This window comes from Mus caroli, unplaced genomic scaffold (genome assembly GCF_978045245.1).
Source record: "Mus caroli unplaced genomic scaffold, Mus_caroli_1 scaffold_1, whole genome shotgun sequence".
Lineage (NCBI taxonomy): Eukaryota > Metazoa > Chordata > Mammalia > Rodentia > Muridae > Mus > Mus caroli.
Genome location: NW_028227256.1, coordinates 36,391,063 through 36,412,090, shown reverse-complemented (window position 1 = coordinate 36,412,090; position 21,028 = coordinate 36,391,063). Strand labels below are relative to the sequence as shown.

Here is a 21,028-nt window from a genome sequence, read left to right as displayed (position 1 = left end):
TGCTTCCATGGAGACTCTCTTTCAAGGGCCCGGAGTCAATGTGCATGGAGGTAGATTCTAAACAAAGGCTGCAGAGACTCTCAGGCTTCCCTGTAAGTGGAGGCTGGGATGGGAGGCTTGGTTTGGGGAATTGGCTTTGTCTGTGTCAGTCCAAATGTTTCCAAAATGTATCTATTGACTTGTATCTTCCCAATCAGTGTCCCGTTCTTAGCAAGGGACAGTGCTGAGGTTAGGTGGGAACCTTTGTCCCAGTTCTATAACCCACACAATTATATTGGGATCATAAGAAGAGTTGGCCAATTCTGTGGCCACACAGATAAGAACATCTTTGAAATTTCATCACATCTGTACCTTGAGATGGGAATTTAACACTTCACGCTCCTTCCTTCCTTTCTTTGTTTCTTTCTCTTTGTTTTTTTTTTCTCTCTCTCTCTTCCTTTCACTCTTCAGAGCAGTCAGAAACAGCCATCTCATTGTACAATCTTTGTAATCGCCATCGTTGCCATAGCAACCACATTTAGCAGCAAGAGCCCCCAAGCCTTGTTCTTTACCCACCCCTCACACCACCACCAGGGCTTCTTGGAGTAATCCTGCTGCCAGTGAACGTCATGGGTTACTAACATGCTTATGTTTCCTGTGCACAGTTAGAAGAGTAACTCAGTCAGACTTCTTTATCAATAAACGGTTTCCTGAGGTCATTCCTGGTATCAGGCCGGGAGGGTCCTAACAGAACCAGAGTGGTTGGAAGCAACTTGATCCTGTACAGATGTAGTCAGAATCAAGGAGGCAACCAGTCTTTTGCTGGGATGAGGCTTACAAAGGACCACAAACCAGATTGTTTAAGTAGAGCTTCACTCTCTCTCAGTTCTGTATGTGGAAGCCTAGAATCAAGTCACTGGGCTTGGCACCTTCTTAGGATGTTCCAGGCTCTCTCTGAGCGCCTACAGTTTACTTATACTGCAACAGCATTACTCTATCAGCACACGATATTCTGTGTGCCTGCCCCAACTTCCTCCTTTCGTAAGGATCCCACTCACTGTACTAATATCTATCTTAATAACCTCATCTCACTAATTATATCTGCATGCGTTCTATTTCCAAGTAAGTCACAGTCTGGGGTGCTGGGGGGCGGTTAGAGCGCCAACCTAGACCTTTTGAGGGGTACAATCCAACCCAAGATAACACCATGAAGGGGTGATTAGCCCCAGAGGTGGCTGACAGGAGGATGCTGTGGGTGCCTGTGGATGTCTTCTTGCCCAGCTCTCCTGGATCTCCTTTCTTGTTCTGTGTCTGGAAGGCTGAGCTCCTTAGAGAGCCCTCTGAGTGTTTCTGCCTTCTATTGGCTCCTCTCTGACATAGGTGGTGGTGAAAGGCAGAGGCAGGAGACTCAGAAATGGGAGGAGAGGTAAGCCAGAGATGCTTCTCTGTGCTCCCCTCGAGTCAAGTTAAAGAGTAAAAAATGTTTTAAATCACGTGTGTCTCTGTGGGTTTGCTCATGGGAGTGCAGTGCCTAGAGGCCAGAAGAGACTGCTGGATCCCTGGAGCTGTCTGAGTGCTGGCAACCAGACAGCAAGAACAGTAGTCTTGCTTCTAACCACTGAGCCACCTTTCCAGCCCCTACTTCTCTTGCTTTTAACATTTGACCGGGAAGCGCTAAATAGTTGCAATGTGAGTGACTGTGGATGGGTCAGGAGATTTTTACATTCAATCAGAACCACTGATATTCATTGGGTGTGTGTAGCAGGTCCATCTGTTTTTTGCTACTATCACAGAGTACCACAGAGTGAATAATTTATAAAGAATAGAAATGTGCCTCATAGCTCTGGAGGCCAAGGCAGCCAGGAGCCTTTAGCCTTGACTTTATGGCAAGCCTGTGTGTGTGTGTGTGTGTGTGTGTGTGTGTGTGGTTTTTTTTTTTTTTAAGCTCTAGTCTAGCAAAAGGTGTTCTCTAGAGCTTTCGCAACCTGTTTCTCCAGCACCTGAACATTCCATTTGTGCATCCCCATATCATCAGCCTATGTCAATTTTCTGTGTCTGTTTTCCTATCTGTGAATCTTTAGGGCAGGTGTATAATAGTTTCCATCAAGATTAAAATATTCCATCCTACAGGGAAGCTCCTTAAGCAGGAAGGTAAACAAATAGCCTCAGGAAGGCCCTGAAACCGGTTAGACTCACACCACCCCATTCACCCCCACCCCCACCACTGCCAGCTACCCCTTCCTGCCAGAGTAGCAATAAAAGCCAAGAGTCCCTCTCAGATGCAGTAGAGCAAGACCACAAAGAAGACTCTTAAGCCCAGACCAGCTAGTTCCCTGGAAGAAGCAGAAATCAGCCGGCCCATCTGCCTGGAAGAGTGTAGACCAACCGAGGTACCTAGAAAGGACACTCTCCTGCCCTCAGGCTGTGCACTGTGTTTCTGGTTCCCAGCTTTGTGAGCTGTCACTCACGCTGGTGTGGGTTTTGGTGATGCAGCTGTCTTTGAGTCATTTCTGGTCTTGTAAGTCACCTCTCACCCATATTCCTGTAAGTAACCCCAAGAAAACTCATTGGTTGACCAGGTTGGACTTTGGTCTGTCATGGGATCGGTATCTGAGGTGAGTAGACATGTGTGTTGCATTTTCCCAGGAAATGTCTTGTTACACAAAAGCACTAATATCCAATTCACCTCTATGGTTCTGGCCTGCAGTGTTTCAGAGAGCAAAGGGTGCCTGGGAATGTTTTGTGAAGGAATCTTTTCTTGCCACCCATCCCTGACTCCTCTGACTCTGGTGTGGCTCCAAGCCTGTGATTGAAGCTTATAAACTTCTGTTTTCTTGAGAAGATGGTTGCCTGTGGCTGGCCAGTGTACCAGCTTTCTCAATCTCTCTCTCTCTCTCTCTCTCTCTCTCTTTCTTCTTCTTCTTCTTCTTCTTCTTTTTCTTCTTCTTCTTCTTCTTCTTCTTCTTCTTCTTCTTCTTCTTCTTCTTCTTCTTCTTTTTCTTCTTCTTCTTCTTCTTCTTCTTCTTCTTCTTCTTCTTCTTCTTCTTCTTCTTCTTTCTCTCTGTATTTTTTGATTGGTCTTCAGAGAAATGGGTTTACTTTGTGGTGACATTTGTATACAACATGGCTCTAAAACTTGCTTATTTTCCCCTCCACCGTCCTCCCCATCCCCCAACCTCCCGTCTCACTTTGCTTTTTACAGGGCTACTTACTGTCTGTTGGATCTGACCAGTTTCTGATCCTCCCCCAGGACAGCTTCTACTTTCCAGTTCTGTCCTACTTAACAACCACATTTTGTCCTTTTGTCAAAACCCAGGGACTAAGGGAACCTTTCCCCTCCCTTTGGCTAAGATATCCGATCTAACCGCCTCCCCACAGAGAACACGTGGATCTCTTTCCCTCACTCGGCCTTTTTCAAGGACAGCTAACATGTCTACTCTAGCCTAGAGGAAATATTTATTTAAAACCCTGCACCCACATGCCCCGTGGCTTCTCGTTACTATTACCTGCTCCCATGTTCTAGTGGGTTTGTTTTTATCTTTAACGTTTTCTCAGAATAGACACAAGAGCTTTATTTTGGCGGAGAGGACCCGCAGGGGTGAGTCTCATAGTGGTGCCTTCTAGGTCCTATGTCTCTGTGGGACATTCAGTGTTCAGTATGGTCTGCTGCTGGCCTCAGGTTTCTGCGTTGCCACCTCTCCTATAGCTTCAGTTGTATCCTTACAAAAGCATGAAAAAATATTCTGCAAGAGAAATAGTAAGTGGGGGATGTCTAGAATGACTCCTGCTGCCAAGCCTGAGGACCTGAGTTGGATTCCCAGGGTCCACATAATGGAAGCCAAGAACTGACTCCTCAAACTTGTCTTTTGACTTCCACGCGCCAAACTGTCTCTCGTGACCACCCCCCTCCAATAAATAAAATGTAATAAAGAAGAAATGTAAATGTTTGAATTAACGGAAAGCAATTTCTCTGACCCTCTCCTTGCTGTATATATGGACTAAAATATGTAACATTCCGTGTTATTTAAAAAAAAAAAAATGAAGAGCGCAGTATTAAAAAAAAATCCAGATACAATGGTCTCCGATTTTCAGTGTTAGCTTTTGGTGATTTGAAACTTGAACACACTCCAGTTTACTGGCGTGCATTGTGCTCTTTAAGGTTAAGACTCTGGGTTGGGCAACCTGCAGCTTGGATAACAAGATGTCTTTTCCCCCTAGGTCCTTCCTCCGGCTATTAAACAAGGAGCGTGGAGACAACTTGAGCAGTTGCTCGCTTCCTACCGGGAAGGAGGGAATTCGAGACTGGACGCGTCCCGGACCAGAGGGAGGAGACTTGGCAGTGGCTCCGATTTCCTCCCGCCACTCCGGAACCCTGGCCGGGAGCCGCAGAGACTAGGAAACCAGGGAGGCGCCACAGGAGCCTCGGGGAGGGTGGAGGGCGTGGCTTCAGGGTGGGCGGGACCGCGGCTGGTGGGCAGGGTCTAGCCGGGGCGGAGCCACGGCGGGCAGCGCGGGGTGAGCCCGGCGAGCTGTGGTCTCCGCGCTCCGGGGCTCGGCAGGCGCTCCCGCTTCTGTCTCCGCGCGCAGTCCCCGCCGCCTCCTTCCAAGCGGGCTCGGCCCGGTGCGGCCGGCGGCTGGGGCGATGTGAACCGGGACCCGCAGGCGCGGCAGGTTCGCCGCGATGTGGCTCAAGCCCGAGGAGGTGCTGCTCAAGAACGCGCTGAAGCTCTGGGTGACCCAGAAGAGCAGCTGCTACTTCGTCTTGCAGCGGCGCCGCGGGCACGGCGAGGGGGGCGGCCGCCTCACCGGTAAGGGGCGCGCGCGGCGGCCCGGCCCGGCCCGGCCTCTGTCCCTGCCGCCCGGCCGCGTCGCAGGTGGTGTCTCGGTGGCAGCCGACGAGGCCAGGACGGCCCTGCCTATGGCTTGTTTTCCTTTTTCCTGCGTTTCTCACGCGAGCTCCGGTCGGGTTTGGAGCTCAGGGACTCACGGGCCGGGAGAGGCAGGTGCATCTGGTGTGACCTGGCTCGCGAACGCTGGAGACGCAGCTTCTAGAGCTTGCCCCAAGGCAGCGAGATCGGGGCGCCCTAGGGCCCCGCCAGGTGACAGAAGGGTGCGCCCAGGCAGGCCCGGACTTGGCCATCTGGACGCAGCTGTGGCTCCAGGTGGTGTTGCAGCTGCGGACTTCAGGCCAGATCGTCGCGAGGCTCAAGAGATCCAGGACTTTCTGGCCCAGGAGGCGGGGCTGTCTTCGCTTCGAGGGGAAACTGAGGCACTATAGTTGCGTAGCGAAATTAAGCATGCCGCTTTTGTTTCTCCTTTCAATGTCTTCTGTGGAACGATAGGACAAAAATACGATAGGCTTTGAAGTCCCCAAGCAAGGCATTTTCCCCTTCTAAAAGTTATGGCTCAAAGCTGTTAAGAGATTGGGATCAGCTCGCGTTATTAGCTAGAGCACCTGCTCAATCAGGGAAGAGGAATTGTCGTGTTTTGCCTAGGGGGTTGGAATGATTCCTTTGGATAAGGAGCTACCTCTGGTAAAAGGGACTTTAGATGATGGTCCTTTCATAACCTTCTACTGAATGTCGCTGAGGGGTCAACAGACCTAAACGGTGCGCTCAGGTTAATTGCTGGTGACTGTCTGCACCTGGGCCAGTCTGGAGATGGCCCTTTGGGAGCAGAGTCTGGTTGGAGAAATGAGGAATATGCTTCTACCTAAAATCATGTATTTTAGCTTCAGGAAAAGCTAGCAGGTGTAGGGTGGGGTCAGGGTCCACGATGACAACCGAGACTCTCCTGAGAACTCAGTAGTGGGTAGGAGACGACAGGGTTCTGGTTGAAAGGGTTAGTAGACAGTGGAGCGTTCTGGGCAGCTGAGTGGCCACGAACCCCCCTGAACAGGGACAACTTGTGGAGCAGGTGGGCTTCGTGGGGGGGGGGGAGTTACAGTAGAAGGAAGGAGTCCTTTGAGTCCTTTGTGAGGCCCTGGGTAGCACCATGGAATTTGGTGTTGGACTGGAGAGCAAGAACTTGGTAGCATCCTGCAAAGCGCAGCAGAGGCCAAGTGGCCCGAGAGGGCTGTGTATGTACAACACTGGGGACAGTGGCTTAATTTATGGTGGATTAAGTAGAGTATCTGGTGTATTAGTCATCTGTTGCAGAGGGTGACGGTAGGACAGGAGACTTGTAAACTGGGAAGTAGGGAAACAGTTTGTCCCCCCAGACACTTTTACTGCTGCCCACCCACCCACGTAATCCACTGAGCCTCTGGGGTGTTTGATGCGCTTACTGCCTTGGGAAGGAATCAGTGGGACAGGTAAGTCAGGGCCTGCAGTTTTCAGATTATTCTTCATCTAGCAGGATCCAGATGTGGAGGGTGGAGCTGCCTATCAGTGCTACATGAGCTTCAGAGAGTTTATGACTCAGATGTACAGAGATCATTTGTATACGAGTTCAGTGGTGTGTTGTGATAGCCATGGCTTTGGACTTCTCTGGTGTTTCCTTTATCTCCATCCTGTGAATATGTGGAAACTTCTCTCTTCTCTTGGAGACACAGGTTACAATGTATAATCCAGGCTGGCCACAAATTCCTGTTCCTGTTGCCACAGGCACATACCACCATGCAAAAAGAGAAATGGAAACAAGGAGAAAGCCTATGGAGAGAAGATACTTTGTTTCTTAGATGCCCTTTGCAGTGTGACTGTTGACCTTTGAACATTTATTGAGCAACCCGACTTCGTGTACTCCCCTTGAGCTGGTCTCCACTCAGCCACACAGGACTGCCACCCAGCAGCTCTGGTCTGGCAATTGTTGGAAAATATGGAAATGCAGTGGGCAGATTATAGCAGTGTGAGAGTTTATGGATATTATGTTTAAAGGAAATAATAGGGGCTAAAATGATGAGAGTTGAAGCTGGTTCTAGACTTCTTTTTGCAGAGAAACCAGTAGACTGGTGAACAGGTCAGAGATAAAGAAGAGGGCACAGTAATCTTTTCCTCATATTGTTATGCTAAATTTGTTATTAGATAGTAGGAGTTTAGGCATACAAAAGTCCAAAGGTTAAAATAATTTGGATTGCCCATTTTCACAAGCACAATTTTTTTTCTGATGAGGGTTATAATATACCCTCCTGCATGCTCATTCTCTCTCTCTCTCTCTCTCTCTCTCTCTCGCTCTCGCTCTCTCTCTCTCTCTCTCACTCTCTCATCCTCCCTCCCTCTCCCCCCCTTCTCCCCTTATACATGCCTCCATTTTTTTTCTCCCTAAATTTCTGATTCTCTGACTTAGTTTTAACTTTTGTACTGCTGTGACCAAACACCAGCTGACCAAAGAATGCATTTATTGGGGGCTTTGTCGTTTCAGAGGCTGAGTCCATGACCATCATGGTGGGAGCAAGCAGACAGACATGAGGCAGACATGGCGCTGGAGGAGAGCTCTCATGATGAGATAACTACCAGAGGCAGAGAGGTCGGGGTGGGGTGGGGTGGGGGAGACAGAGACAGAGAAACACACACATGCACTGCGTACACACACACACACACACACACACAGAGAGAGAGAGAGAGAGAGAGAGAGAGAGAGAGAGAGAAAACTGGGAATGGCTTGAGCTTCCAAAACCTCAAAGCCCTCTCCTAGTGATAAACCTCTTCACCTTTTAATCCTTCCCAAACAGTTCCACCAACTGGCGACCAAGAATTCAAATATACTAGACTGTAGGGGCCGTTTTCATTCAAATCACATTACATTCTCTCATGTAATATGCTTATGTTTCCTCTAGATGTTTTTTCTTTCTTAAAGCATATATACTTTTTTATTTTATATGCATTGATATTTTTACCTGCATGTATGCCTGTGTGAGGGTGTTGGGTCCCCTGGAAATGGAGTTACTGATTGCTGTGAGCTGCCATGTGGGTGCTGGGAATCGAACCTGGGTCTTTTGGAAGAACAGCCCAGTGCTCTTCACCACTAAGCCATCTCTCCAGCCCCTTTGATAGTTTCCTCAATTAAGTTGCCTGTTTATAAGGGTAGGTGTTTTCGCTTTGATGGTGCTTGGTTCACAATGTAGGCTCAGTGAGCATTGTAAGAGGAATAGGTGGAAGAAAAAAAACATGTATGTATGAGCCTTCTCTTTGAGGTGCAAGTTGGGTTCAAGCAGCATCGTGACTGTGACCAAGACTATTGGACAGGAGCATCCCCTGCCTCTTCTGGGCTTCCTGTTTACCTGTCAGCTGACCACTGTGGGAAGCTGTGATTGGTAGATGGGTGTTGTGCTCCTCTTTATCCTAGTCTGCCTCCTTCATTTTAAGAGCTCCTGCTTTGGGGACTCTGGGAGGGACCATGGCACTGACTTCTCAGGTAGTCAGCAAGGGTGGGTACCCTTACCACCTCCTGGGACCCATTTTTCTTTGAGAGGAGGGGAGGCTAGAATATGAAATCCTGGCTCTGGGAACTTCTGGGTGGCTGCTACGTCAGGGTCAGGTTAGAACACGGTGAGATATTTCCAAAGCTGTGCAGGCAGAAGCGGTTTTGCCTCCCTGGGAAGGAAGGAAGTGTAGGCAGTGTTCACTTGGACACAGTCTACAGCCCATGGGAATATTGCTTATGAAAGTTCAGTCCACCCTGGGAGAACAAAGAGCCGGCATGTGGGAGGCAGTGGACAGACAGAGCATCCACCATCTCCACAACCTCCCCCAGGTCTGTCTGGAACGCTTTAAAGCAGTACGGATGGATGTAACTCTAGAGCTTAGCCATCCTAGACAAGATCTCCCTGCCTCAAAGATTTTACTTTACTTTAGCGTTTGGTGCTATGCATTCCTCTATAACCTTACAATTATTTTCTTAAAGAAACTATTATAAACTCACAACTCGAGTAAGTTATTGATGTCTTCTGATTTGCAGAGTGCTGACTGTAGCCCCTGTCTGCGTTACTGCACTTGTAATTATCTAAAGAGGATCAGGGAAGGGAGTAGGGGAGAGTGGAAAATACTGGATAATATCGGCTTTGGAGTTGGAATTAAGTCAGCTGGGTACCAATGTGGGGCGGGAGGCCTGAGCCTTGTTTACCAGAGTTTTAACTCTGTTACAAGGGTTAAAGCTATAGGCTGTTGAAGTTTCTTTAGAAGGTTAGAAGTGGTTCCACGATTCCCTCCACCCCAACAAGGATCCCAAGGAAAGTGTTCGAATTAAGCGGGATAATTATTACTCTTCATCATGCTTAGCTCCTAGTAGGTTGGAAGGAAAAAAAGTAACATTAAAAGAAATGAGTATATGAGGGCTTCTGAAAATAGACATACGAAGAAGTTTGTTATGAGAGATGTGGGCCTGGCCTGGGACTCTGTGGCCCAAGCTGGTACAGCTCTAGAAGCTGTCTTCCTGCCTCAGCCTCCCAAGGGCTAGAATTACCAGCCTGAGCCATCATGCCTGACTTCTTAAATGCAATTTAAAAATTAACACCTTAAAATCATTGCTGGGGAATATATTTCCCGTTGCCAGTGGGAAAGTGTTTTGCAGCCTCTGTGGATTATACAGGTAGTCCACGTGCCAGAGAGAGTGAGGCAGGAGCATTGTTAGGAGTTTGAGGATAGCCCTGGCTAAGTTGTGAATTATATCCAACCTGGGCTAGAGTAAAACCTTGCCTCGAAAATAAATAAATAAATAAAACAAAAACAAAAACAAATCAAACTAACAACAGTAAAGGAGGAAAAAGGTATTTTTCCAAGATTTGGTACCGGGCTTCTTAGATCACATACAAAGAACTTCAGCCTGGATCCTTTCGTGGATTGTGTTGGCAATTTGAAAAGGAATAAAGACAGAGTGCTGTTGTGGTTGTTTTGCTTTGTTTTGTTTTGTTTGGTTTGGTTTTTTGTTTGTCTTTTGTTTTTCAATTTTTGTCTTTTTATTTATTTTTTCTGGCTAGTATCGTGGCTAGTTTTAATTCTCAACTTAAAATTACACAACTTAATTCACAACGGAAAATTGCCTGAAAGAGAGTCTTTTTTTTTCCAAAATAAAGATTTATTTTACTATTTTGTGTGTATGACTGTTTTACCTGTCTTATGTCCACACACCTCATTTATGCTTGGTACCAGAAAAGAGAGTAAGCTTCCACGTGGGTGCTGGGAATCAAACCTGGGTCCTTTAGAAAAACAAGGACTCTGTACCGCTGATCCAACTCTGCAGCCTGAGGAAGAAGATCTTAATGAGGGAGTGCTTACGTCAGGTCTATGGGCAAGCATGTGAGGTTTTTTTGTTTTTGATTTTGTTTTTTTTTGTTTTTTTTTTTTTTTTAATGCTTGGTTAATTGAGGTTGGAAGAAGCACCCACAACCTGAGTGGCATTTTTGAGGGTGGGACTTTTTTTTTTATTAACTTATTCACTTCACACTCTGCTCCCTGTTCCCCTTCCAGTCACCCCCTTTCACAATCCTTCCCCTCCACCCATCCCCTTCTCCTCTGAGAGAGTGCCCCTCCTCCTGTATCTCACAGCCCTGGTACATCAATTCTCTGCTGGGCTCGGTGCATCATCTCTCACTGAGGCTAGATAAGGCAACTTAGCTGGAAGGACGTATTCCACGTATAGGCAACAGCTTTTGGGATAGCCCCCACTCCAGCTGTTTGGGACCCACATGAAGACCAAGCTGAACATCTGCTGCATGTGTGTGTGTGGAGGCCTAGGTCTAGCCTATTTTTCTCTCCACTCTTAATTGTGGGTGTGGATGTTAATAATTTTAAGATCCTGCCCTAATGTTGCCGCAGTGATGGATGGTAACCTCTAACTGTGAAGCCAGGTGAACCCTCTCCCTAAAGTTGTTTTCTGTCAATCATAGCACAGAAATGAAACTCGGGTAGCAGACACATCTGGTGTTGACTGGGGACCCATTCAGGTAACTAGATTTGGTGGGGGGTTTTGTTTCCACCAGCAAGGGGGATCTTTGCCTGAGCAGGGCAGCCTGTTGCACTGTGTAGGGGCCTCCACGTTGCTTCTAGAGTCTTCCTGTTTTGATCTTGTTTCCCCAGAATACTATTAAGGAAGAAACCATTGAGTAGTTTGAACTGAGTGAACAAGTCTGGAAAATGACAGGAACAATAATGGACGTAATCCCAGGAGCTAATAAACCATTAACAGAAAACTTGGTGGTTTCCAAGGATTGCCCTTACTGAGTGCACAGTAAGAGCAGAGATGAGCAAAGCCATTCTTGGTATCCCCCAACATGGAAGGGGAACAGTGCAGCCTGTGGGGTGGGCAGTGAGAAGTCAGCCACTGGAAACGCCCAAGGACCAGCAAGTGTGAGCTGAGTAGCTCTTAGCATTAAGGATGAATTTCACATTGGGGAAGGACAGGGATTTTACGTTCTTGACCTCAAGTTTTGATAACATTGAGGAAGAGAGAGAGGAAAGTATTGAAAATTAAAGTAGCAAATGTCACAGATAACACTTTACTGAGTCAGGTTCCCCTCTCCTCCTTGTATAAACTGTTCATCAAATGTATCAAAAAGTAGCCTGAGTAGGTTTTCTTCTTCAGAATGGTAGGTGGTTCCTATTTGCTAAATCCTGGGCCTTCTCCACCTTCTGCTCTTACATACAGACCTAGGCAGTGATCTCTGCCTCTGGCTTTTCCGGTTATCCCCACTGGCTCACATAGAAGGCCACACATCCCTCACTCCACCCCCACCCACCCCCTTCTTCATGGTTTTTCTTGTCACCCTGAATTCCATTTTGTAGACATGTAGGACCTGCCCCTTCCCTACTGAGAAGTTGGGCCCTCTGCTCTTCTGGAAAATCTGCTTTTCACCTGTGTTACTTCTCAGCTCCTGGCGGCTTTATCTGCTGCCCACAGTCAACTAGAGAGGGCCCAATAGCAGGGGATTGGGGTGGGGTGGGGGAGCCCTGTCCCTTCCCTGTACTCTATCTGGCTGGAGTGCTTCTTGCCATTTGAACATGCTTAGTAAGTATTTGTTGATTGAATGAGACCAGGAAGATCTGAAATGGGAGCCTGTGAGCTTCACCCTGGAAATGGACACTCTGCATGTTTTGGACATAGGAATGAGTAGCAGACCAGTGCTTCTCACGTCTCCTGTGAGCGTGGGCTGTTGGAAGGACCAGCTGTTGGTTACACATAGGTAACCTTACAGAAGTGATTCTACTCCTCCCCACCCCACTTGTTTTTCTGACTGCTATGGGGTTCTATCAGACTACCGGATTTTTATCTCTTTTTAAAAGAGATCTCCTTTTCACAAAGGGAAGAAAAACTAACAAAAAACCATCCTTACTGCGCTCTCCCGTAGAAGACTAGTGTCCTGCGCCATCCTGAGTGTGGAATCTGTGTGAGGTCGCATGTACGATGCAAACATAGAGACTACGCCATGGAGCCAGCCCCAAGTGCTGACCTCCGCTTAAGGAGGCTCTGTTGCTTCCCTTGCCCTCTCCTGAGGTGGCAATTGCCCTGAATTCTGTGTCACTGTGCTTTCCTTTATAGTTTCAGCAGTCTTATGTCTGTCCCTATGCAGTACATGTTTAGTTCTGTATAATTTTGTAACCGGGTAATGGGAGTCAGGCTTTATTCAAGGCTTATATATTTTCAGCAGCTTGGGTACCCATTTTCCTCAACAAGATGGCCTCTCCGACATGGAATCAGGGTGTGTATAGCCAGAGTACGCTCATTTTCAGCCATCTGAGACAGTCCATTGGCTGTCTATTGCTATCTATTTATCTTCTTGCTGGTGGCTATTTGAATTAGTTGTTGTTTTAACTATTGTTGTTATTATTGCTGTGAACATTTATTCCTTTAAAGATTTTTTTGTTTTATGAATATAAGTGTTTTGCCTGAATGTATGTATGTGCAGTACGTGTGTGCAGTGCCCTCGGGAGGTCAGAAGGGGGCATCAGATCCCTGGGAACTGGGGCTGCAGATAGTTGTAAGCTGTCATGTGGGTGCTGGGAACAGAACCCTGGTCCTCTGCAAGAGCAACAAGTGCCCTTAAGCACTGAGGCGCCTTTCCAGCCCCCTGTACATCTTTGTATGGCGTCCATGCCTGTGAACGTTCCCGTAGAGACTATATCTGTGAGTGACTTTGCTGGGGCCTATCTGTGAAGGTGGGACATTTTATGCTGCAGTAGCATACTTACCAGTACAAGTTTGGTTTTTCTCTTTTCTCTATTGGAATTGTACCCAGGGCCTTGGACTTGCCAGGCAGGTGCTCTTGGGGAGTTTCTTCTTCATGCTGTCTGTCCATCCTGTGCATGTCGGTAGTAGCCTCTCTCAGTGAAGTCACTCAGTGGAGGGAAAAGGCTCTATCCGGAATGTTTTCAGGATCAGTGAGCAGGGGAAACAACTTGGTAAATGTCATCATATTGTCTGCTAAAGGCTCTGTCCAAAGTAAAACATGGTCCTTTTACTTTGCTCTCTTGGTCATATGATGAGCTGAAATTATTGTGTAGGTGGGATGTGGTCAGTGAGAGGCAGCTGAATCCTCCATGGCTAAGAGCTGACAGCTAGTGTCTACACTAAGAACTCGAGAGGCTAGGTGAGGTGCCATAGGTTTGTAATCCAGGATGAGGGAGGCAGAGACAGGGTGGTTGATTGAGAAGTCAAGGCTAGCCTGGGCTACATGGTGAGATTCCACCTCAGCAACAAGGACCATCCAAACTGCCCTGCATCTGGTGTAGTGGCAGAGGCCCCTGAGTACTGTGAACAAAGTCCTAGGTTTGATCCCTGACACTGAAAATAAGAAAAAAGAAAATTCAAATAGTACTGTGGGCATGGACTTGGAAAGATGAAGGGGAGTACAAAGGAGGAATTGGAAGAGGTTTCTCTATGCACAGGGGAGGGGAGAGGAGGGGAGGGGAGGAAGGGAAGGGAGGGAAGGGGAGGGGAGGGTAAGGAAGGGGAGGAGAGAGCAAGGGAAGGGAAAGGAGAAGAGGAGAGCAAGGGAGGGGAGGAGAGGAGCGAGTAAGGGAGAGGAGGGAAGACTAAGGGAGGGGAGTAGAGGGGAGAGGAGGGGAGAGGAGGGAAGGGGAGGGCTGTCAGGTGAGGATGAGATGACGTTGTGTAGTCCACATGAGCCTCTCTAGGCTCCTGGGCTTCCTTATGCACGCCCATAGCTTTCATTAAATTGAGCAGAAGCTAAAACTTGAGAGAGCTTGGTAGGTTTCTGCCCAGCACCTCTGTGAGGGTGTTGGGATCAGGAAGTTGATGGGACAATGTCCTAGCCTTGTGGTCGGTTCCATGTCCCCTCAATGGGCTGTGCGTAGCCTCCCGGTGTTTAGCATGTGCAGGGTGGGTGTCGCCCCAGGCTTACACCTGTCTTCAGAAATGAGCCAACCCAGCCAGGTAGTTTCATTTAAACATAAAAGATAATCTACTCCAGATATTTTTTTTTTCTCTCTAGAAAGGAAAGTGGTTTAGATTTTTGCCCTTTGTGCAAAGGCTCCTCCAAGGCTCAGAGAGGCGACTCTGTCACGTGACATGCTTCTTCCAGGGTCTCGGGCTCTTAACGTGTAAATCAAGAATAACAATTACTATAAAACAACCCAAACGATGTTTGTGTTGCAGAAGATTCTGTGCATGAAACCATTTTGTTTTCCATATATGCTGGCAAAGTCCAGTTAATTATTTACAATCAGAGAAGAAGTCTCCAGACATTGAATCATGATGCTACAAATGCTGGCGGATGCAGGGGCTACAGGAGACAAAATCAGCCAAAGCAGTGCAGGTCGGAGCCCCATGTATCAGGTCTCAGGACCTGTGATCTCAGCTGAGACCTGCAGGCTGTGTGAGATAGGGTCAAAGGTTGAAAAAAATACCTCAGGAGACATGGAAACAGTATGTGCAAAGGTCCTGAGGCCAGCGAGAGTCTGTTAGACTCGAGATTCCCTGGAGCTGGCCAGTCAGCCCTGCAGTAGAGAAAACAGTAAGAATCAAGGGGGAGCCAGAGGCAGGGAAGAAAATCAGCAAACGGATTTTCCCTGAAGCTGAAGGGAGGTCTATGCAATCAGGGAGGAGGGAATCCAATCTGCTCACAGCAGAGAGAAGGCTGGCAAGACATGGACAGGAGACTCTGTAGTGTGGTTGGAACAGACTGAAGACCACTGGTCTTCAGGGAACAGGGAGGGCACTGAGGGTGGTTAGTGAATGTGTCTGAAGTATTCCTATTTTCTCTTTTCTGGTTCAAGTTTATTATTTGTGGATACACAGTATCTGTGGAATGCCCAATCTCTGGGGGTGCTGAACCAGGGAAAGAGATGCCAGGCCTTAGATGGGCCAGGGCAAGAGTTGATTAGTCAGGGGACAGGTGAGACATCCACACAAGGGGCCTTCGGTGCCATTTCCCAAGGAAGTTTTGCTGTTGAAATCAAGCCAAGTGCTCTGTACAGAGGAGATTCAAAGACTGTGAGCAACTTCCTATACGCAATAAACACATTGGTATCTCCCCTTGGCCCAAGCTCCTATCAAGCCTATCATTTTTGTGTGACAGGGAGTTAGGAGCATGTTTTGTTCCAATAATTGCCCTCTGACCTGGGTTCCTGGCTCAGAGATCTTAATCCTTTGTGATTTTCTAGTGATAAGAGCATCCTTTGTTCTAATGAGGCAACCCTAGAGCTCCTGGACCAACTGAGATCAGAAGCTTAAGAGTCCGTGGCTCCTGCCCGGTGCTCCTGGGGAGAGAGGCGCTTAGAGCAAACCAAAAATTGATCCTACATGCTAAAGCGTACATAAAAGTGCCTAAATTACAGGTCCCAGGAGTCCGAGCTGGGACACAGACCATGTTGCTAGGGAGAAGGGTGCACCCCAACCTCACAGAGAGCACAGCGTGTGGACTTGGAATCTTCCGGACCTCACCCTAGGACATTCCCTTATCTGCTTATTTATCTGTAGCCTTTATCATAATAAGTTCCGGAGTGCTGCAGGCTGTTCAAATAAATTATCAAATGGAAAAAGGAGCCATGGTGATTCCCGGTTTATAGCTGATTGGTCAGGACTACAGTTGACAACCAGGCCATTGACATCTGAGGTGGGTCAGTCCTATAGGATGGTACTGTTAACCGCTGGGAGCTGTCTGAGTTCTGATGTAATGTTCGCCAGTTGAGAGCTGGAAAATCAGCTCACCTAGGAAGAATCCAGGCCCATTTGGTGTGGGAACCATTGTGGAGAGGATCACTTCCCAACTCAAAGAATTAACCAATCAAAATGCAACCCAAGGATACTGGCTTAGCACTAGACAGAAACCGCATCACCAGGAGAAAGAGATTCTTTGAAAGGAGCTTAAAACTTGGGGAACATGGGCTGAGGGTATAACTCAGTGGCGAAGCATACAGAGGCTCTGACTGTCTTGTCTGGGGTAGGTAGGTGATGGTAGCCATCTTCCTTGGCCTTAATTACTGTGTGCTTAGGTTTTCCTCTTTCAGCTTCATAGATGTATTTTGTTATAAATAATATAATAATAATATAATCAGGATTTAAGGAATGCAGTTTATTTTTAGAAGGAAACTACAGGTTGGTTATCAAATCTGCGACTCACGTGAGCTGACGGGAAGCTTGGTTCTCCTGACATGCCGCTAACTTGGGCGCTGTGATAAAACACGTGACCCCCCGCCTCCCAACAGGAGCAGACCTACTTGCTTTTGGCTGATGATATCAGGGTTTTCAATCCATACCTGCTGGCCCTACTGCTTGTGGGCCTGACATGAGGATTCATACCACAGCTGGGAACATGTGGTGGAGCAGGCAGCTTCCCTCACCGTGACCAGCCAGGAGGGGAAGGAAGCCCAGGAAAAGAGCAGCCATTAGGGATACTCTCGAAGGGCCCTATTTCATCTAGGCAGCCCCACCTCTTAAGATTTCCAGAACCGATTGAAAGACCATCAGCAGCTGAGGACGAAGCCTTCAAGAATGAGTCAGGGGGAAGGGGCACTTCATAGTGGATTTATAACAATTATTGAGTATTTCAGAGGGTTTTGAATATGTCTGTGATCCATACGTTGGCTGGGCTGGGGATGCAGGGAACTTTGTCTACAGAATGCTGGGCATTCTTCCAGTAGGTTTTGCCTAGTGAGGAACAGTTTAGAAAGGTCCCCTGACCTTTTTTCCACAAGAAGTGGTATTTGAATAACAGAAACACTTCAACACCCGTGAACAATACGAGCTCAACCACAGAAAGAAGTTGTAGGGGGCACTGAACTAAAGTGGCCTCCTGGCTATGCTGATGTTTTGTTGTTACAGTTAGTGTAAAACCTGATCGAGGCAGGAAACTTGCTCGCTGAGTCTGTAGCTTGAGATTGATCACAACTGTGCAGGATCCAGTAGCAACACAATCTGGCTGGTGGCAAGGGTCAGGTTAGGCGTTAGTAAATATGGCATCCCTGGACTCAGCCTGTCGACCACACCTTCCAACCTGTAGCTTCTCTGAAATTCCTTGAGAAAAGGACATTTAGACACTCATTCATGTTTCAGAACAGATAAGATTTACTGCCTATGGGTCTGATGCCTGTTCGTGTGGGATTACATTGCTAAATCAACATTCAAGACAAAGGTTGCTTGAGGTGAAAACAGCCATCGGTAGAAATAGCCTCTGTTTCTATCCACCTGGCCATGGGGAGTCATTGGTGATGACTTCTTGCTCTCTCCCAGTGACAGGCAGGCCATGCTAACTGCGTTGTTGCTCTGGGTGTTCTGGCTGACACAGATTGCTGAATCTGATAAGTCAAACCGGAGGCTAAGGCAGCTTCACAGCCCGAGGCCAGCGAGTTACCTATGGTTAGCTGTATTGACTGGGGAAGGGTCGTTAGGCAAGGACCGAGGTATACTGATAGCGGTATATTTTACTGGAGCAACAGTGCTAATTTCTGCTATTTGGATGGGCTTGTAACCATGGGTCTGTACTAAATGGATGTTGTTTCCCCTTTAACCTTTCTCCCATCTTCATTTATCCAAATGAAATATTTAGATTTGGGAAAGAAAAGAACTGGGAAACTCGTTCATTGTAGAGCTGGAGGAGTCTCTGCGGTGATCCTGTGTCTCGTGGCCCATGTTAATTTCCTAGTTTGAATCTTACTTCCATATAACCCGGAAAGCCAGGTTAATATGAAATGCTTTTATATTAAAAATGAAAAGCTAAGTTGGGTGTGGTGGCGCACACCTTTAATCCCAGCACTCGGGAGGCAGAGGCAGGCGGATTTTTGAGTTGTGATACAGAGAAACTCTGTCTCGAAAAACAGAAACAAAAACCAAAAACCAAAAACAAAAAAAAAAAAAAAGAAAAGAAAAGAAAAGAAAAGCTAAGTTAAACTCTGCCAAATGAATATAATTCGCTGAGGCTAAGTATGGATGCAGTCTGGACTGAACAGGCCAAGCCAATGTGGTGTTTAATTGCAATAACAGTGTTCCACACAGGAAAACCTGTTGCTCCTTAACCATGTGGCAGCCAGTAGACTAGGTGATTGACTAAACTGTAGCCAATCCAGGAATTTTCTGTGCCTGGCTTCGGTTTCCCTAAGTGCCATCTGTCAGGTCAGGTTGCCTGTTAGCATTTTCAGACCGGGCTCTTGTTCTAGAAGCCTTAGCCATCTAGTTTTTGTGTTGTTTGATCAGTCTAAGGAATTGATAACTTTGGGGTACTGGATGAGCTATGAAGCTAGGGCTCCAGCCACCCCATCATTCCCCCAGGAACCAGATAACCAGCACAGGTGCCTCATGGGAGATTGCACTGATGCTTGTCGTTCTAGGTAAGTTCTTCCCGGGCTTTCCCTAGCTCAGTGGGCTTAGGGTTCGAATTCTGTGAGTTTGATACATGCTTTGGTCTGGCCTGGATTTAGAAGTTGTGACAGAAACCAGACTGAGTCCAAGGTGTCTAAGTCAGACAGAAATGGAACTAGACTCAGTAGGACAGAGTTGGGTCTTAGAGAGAGAGCCCCTTACTGGTCTGACTGGTTATCCCGCTGCTGCATCCTCCCCCCCCAAAAACCCAAACCAAACTGAAGTGGGTTCAGTTAATAGGTTGGGCTTCTGGGAGGCATGGGGTTGGGGTGTTCTAGATCCAGAGAGTCTGGAACTCTGCCTTTCCCTGCTCTGTCAGAGTTATCCCATGCTGCTAGAGAGCTCATAACTGTATGGAATGCCAGGGGGCCAGCGTGTGCTAGGGAGAGCATACGACCCTCTGGGGGTTTGTGGCGATGCCTGGGTTAGGTAGAAACTGGGCGTGGCCTAGGGTCTGGAGTATATCTCCATCTGGAACTCTAGCCAGTTTTATGTCTAAGAATCCCCAGAGTCTATAGCTCTCTTGAGGAAATGATAACCCTTAGCAGAAATTGCAGTGATCTTAGTTATGGGGTTCTGCTTTGGGTAAAGCTGTCTATTTATAGAGTACATTAGAGAAGGAGGAATCAGAATCGAAATCCACAAGACAACATCGGAATGCATTAACACTTCCCTTGAGACAGAATCTGTCTCAAGGCCAGACTGGCCTCTGATGTGGTCCTCCCAGTGCTGAGATGCATGGAGGTTTACACTGTCCCTTCCTTGTGTGGGGTGTGAGGGACAAGTGAGCCAGGGTTTGGAGGTCAGAGACAACTTTCTGGGGTCTGCTGTTTGCTTCCACTAGGTGGGTGCTGGGTTATAGGATTCAAACTGTCTACATAATTGCCAGCAACTTTACCCAGTGAGCCATCCCCATGGCTGTGGGATAGATTTTTTAGTTAGCACACACAGGCCTTTAAAACTGCCAAGTGGAGGAGTGTTCATGGATGTGGAGCCCTTAGATCAGTGGGACCTGCTGCCTTGAATGGTTTTATGTCACGGACCAAGTCTTCAGCTTAGAGTGGTAAAGGATCCTTGTTGGAAGGTGTGCTGTCCCCCTTGGATTCAGTTACAAAAATGGAGGCAGGGGAGGCACTGCCGGCTTCTGTAGTTTTCATACCAAGACTTAGGGAAGGTGGCTCCCTCTGTACCAGCAGCCTGGGGAAGATGGAATCACTGAAAGTTTTTAAAGCAGATAGACACAAGGACAGCTCTATGCAGCCTCACAGTTGACCGTTTTTGTCTTGGCTTCCTCCTGAAGGCTTCTCTTTGTCTTGGTGGGAAGTGGAGTTAGGTCTGAGGTCTGATCTACAGCAATTCCCAGGCAGTTCAGTCATGGAGGGCAGAAGCAGAGGGAGTGAAGCAGAGCTCATCCTTTGGAGGAAAGCTGAGTGGGCGGGAGGGTTTGTAAGGTGGGCTGTGTGGTTGTAATGGTTTAAATATGCCCAGGGAGTGGCACTATTAGAAAGTGTGGCCTTGTTGGAGTGGGTGTGGCCTTATTGAAATGGGTGTGGCCCTGTTGGGGTGGGTGTGGCCCTGTTGGAGTAGGTTTGTCACTGTGGGCATGGGCTTTAAGACCCTCATCCTAGCTGCCTGGAAGCTAGTATTCTATTAGCATCCTTCAGATGAAGATGTAGAACTCTTAGCTCCTCCTCCACTATGCCTGCCTGGATGCTGCCATAGTCCCACCGTGATGATAATGGACTGAATCTCTGAACCTGTAAGCCAGCCCCATTAAATGTTGTCCTTATAAGAGTTGCCTTAATCATGGTGTCTGTTCACAGCAGTAAAACCCTAACTAAGGCACTGGCTCAGGTGAAATGACTCCTGACATAAGACTCAGTCTTCCAAGGACCACTTCAAGGAAATCTGCCAGCTTAGTCTTTGTTGAATCTGTCTCTTGTTAGAGGGGACTTATCCTGGCAGCTTGCTGTTTTCTAGTGTTCTGAACTTTTATCCTAGCTATCCCAGAGACTATATTTCAGGGTGGTAGTTTCGAACCCTTTCAACAGCTCGCTTTAAGCATGTCAAGCATGTTTAAGATGAAGGTAAATTTGTTGCTTGTCACAGCTTTGGGAATACTGGACTTGAGGTATGTCTGCCACTGTGGTGGTAAATTCAGAGGCAGGTATCTGTGAAACGTCTAAGTCTTTTTGATGGAAGTTAAACCACCAAAGCTTATGACAGATTTCAACGGGATCTGACAGGTGAGAGCCCAGGTACCTTTAATGATTGGCGTGGACTGCCAGAGGCTGTTCTGAAA

The 21,028-nt window shown here is 47.5% G+C and overlaps 1 protein-coding gene across 2 annotated transcripts in view; it reads left to right on the top strand.

Annotated features, from left to right (window-relative positions):
- Nucleotides 1-4,428: 4,428 nt before the first annotated feature.
- Tbc1d8 (TBC1 domain family member 8) overlaps nucleotides 4,429-21,028 on the top strand; it is a 109,501-nt gene continuing 92,901 nt past the window's right edge. The window contains exon 1 of one of the 2 annotated variants that reach the window (XM_029476619.2): nucleotides 4,429-4,787. In XM_029476619.2, coding sequence (XP_029332479.1) covers nucleotides 4,661-4,787 — 127 coding nt within the window. In that variant the 5' untranslated portion in view covers nucleotides 4,429-4,660. The remainder of the gene's footprint in view (nucleotides 4,788-21,028) is intronic. The other variant, XM_021185175.3, reaches the window with a different exon arrangement.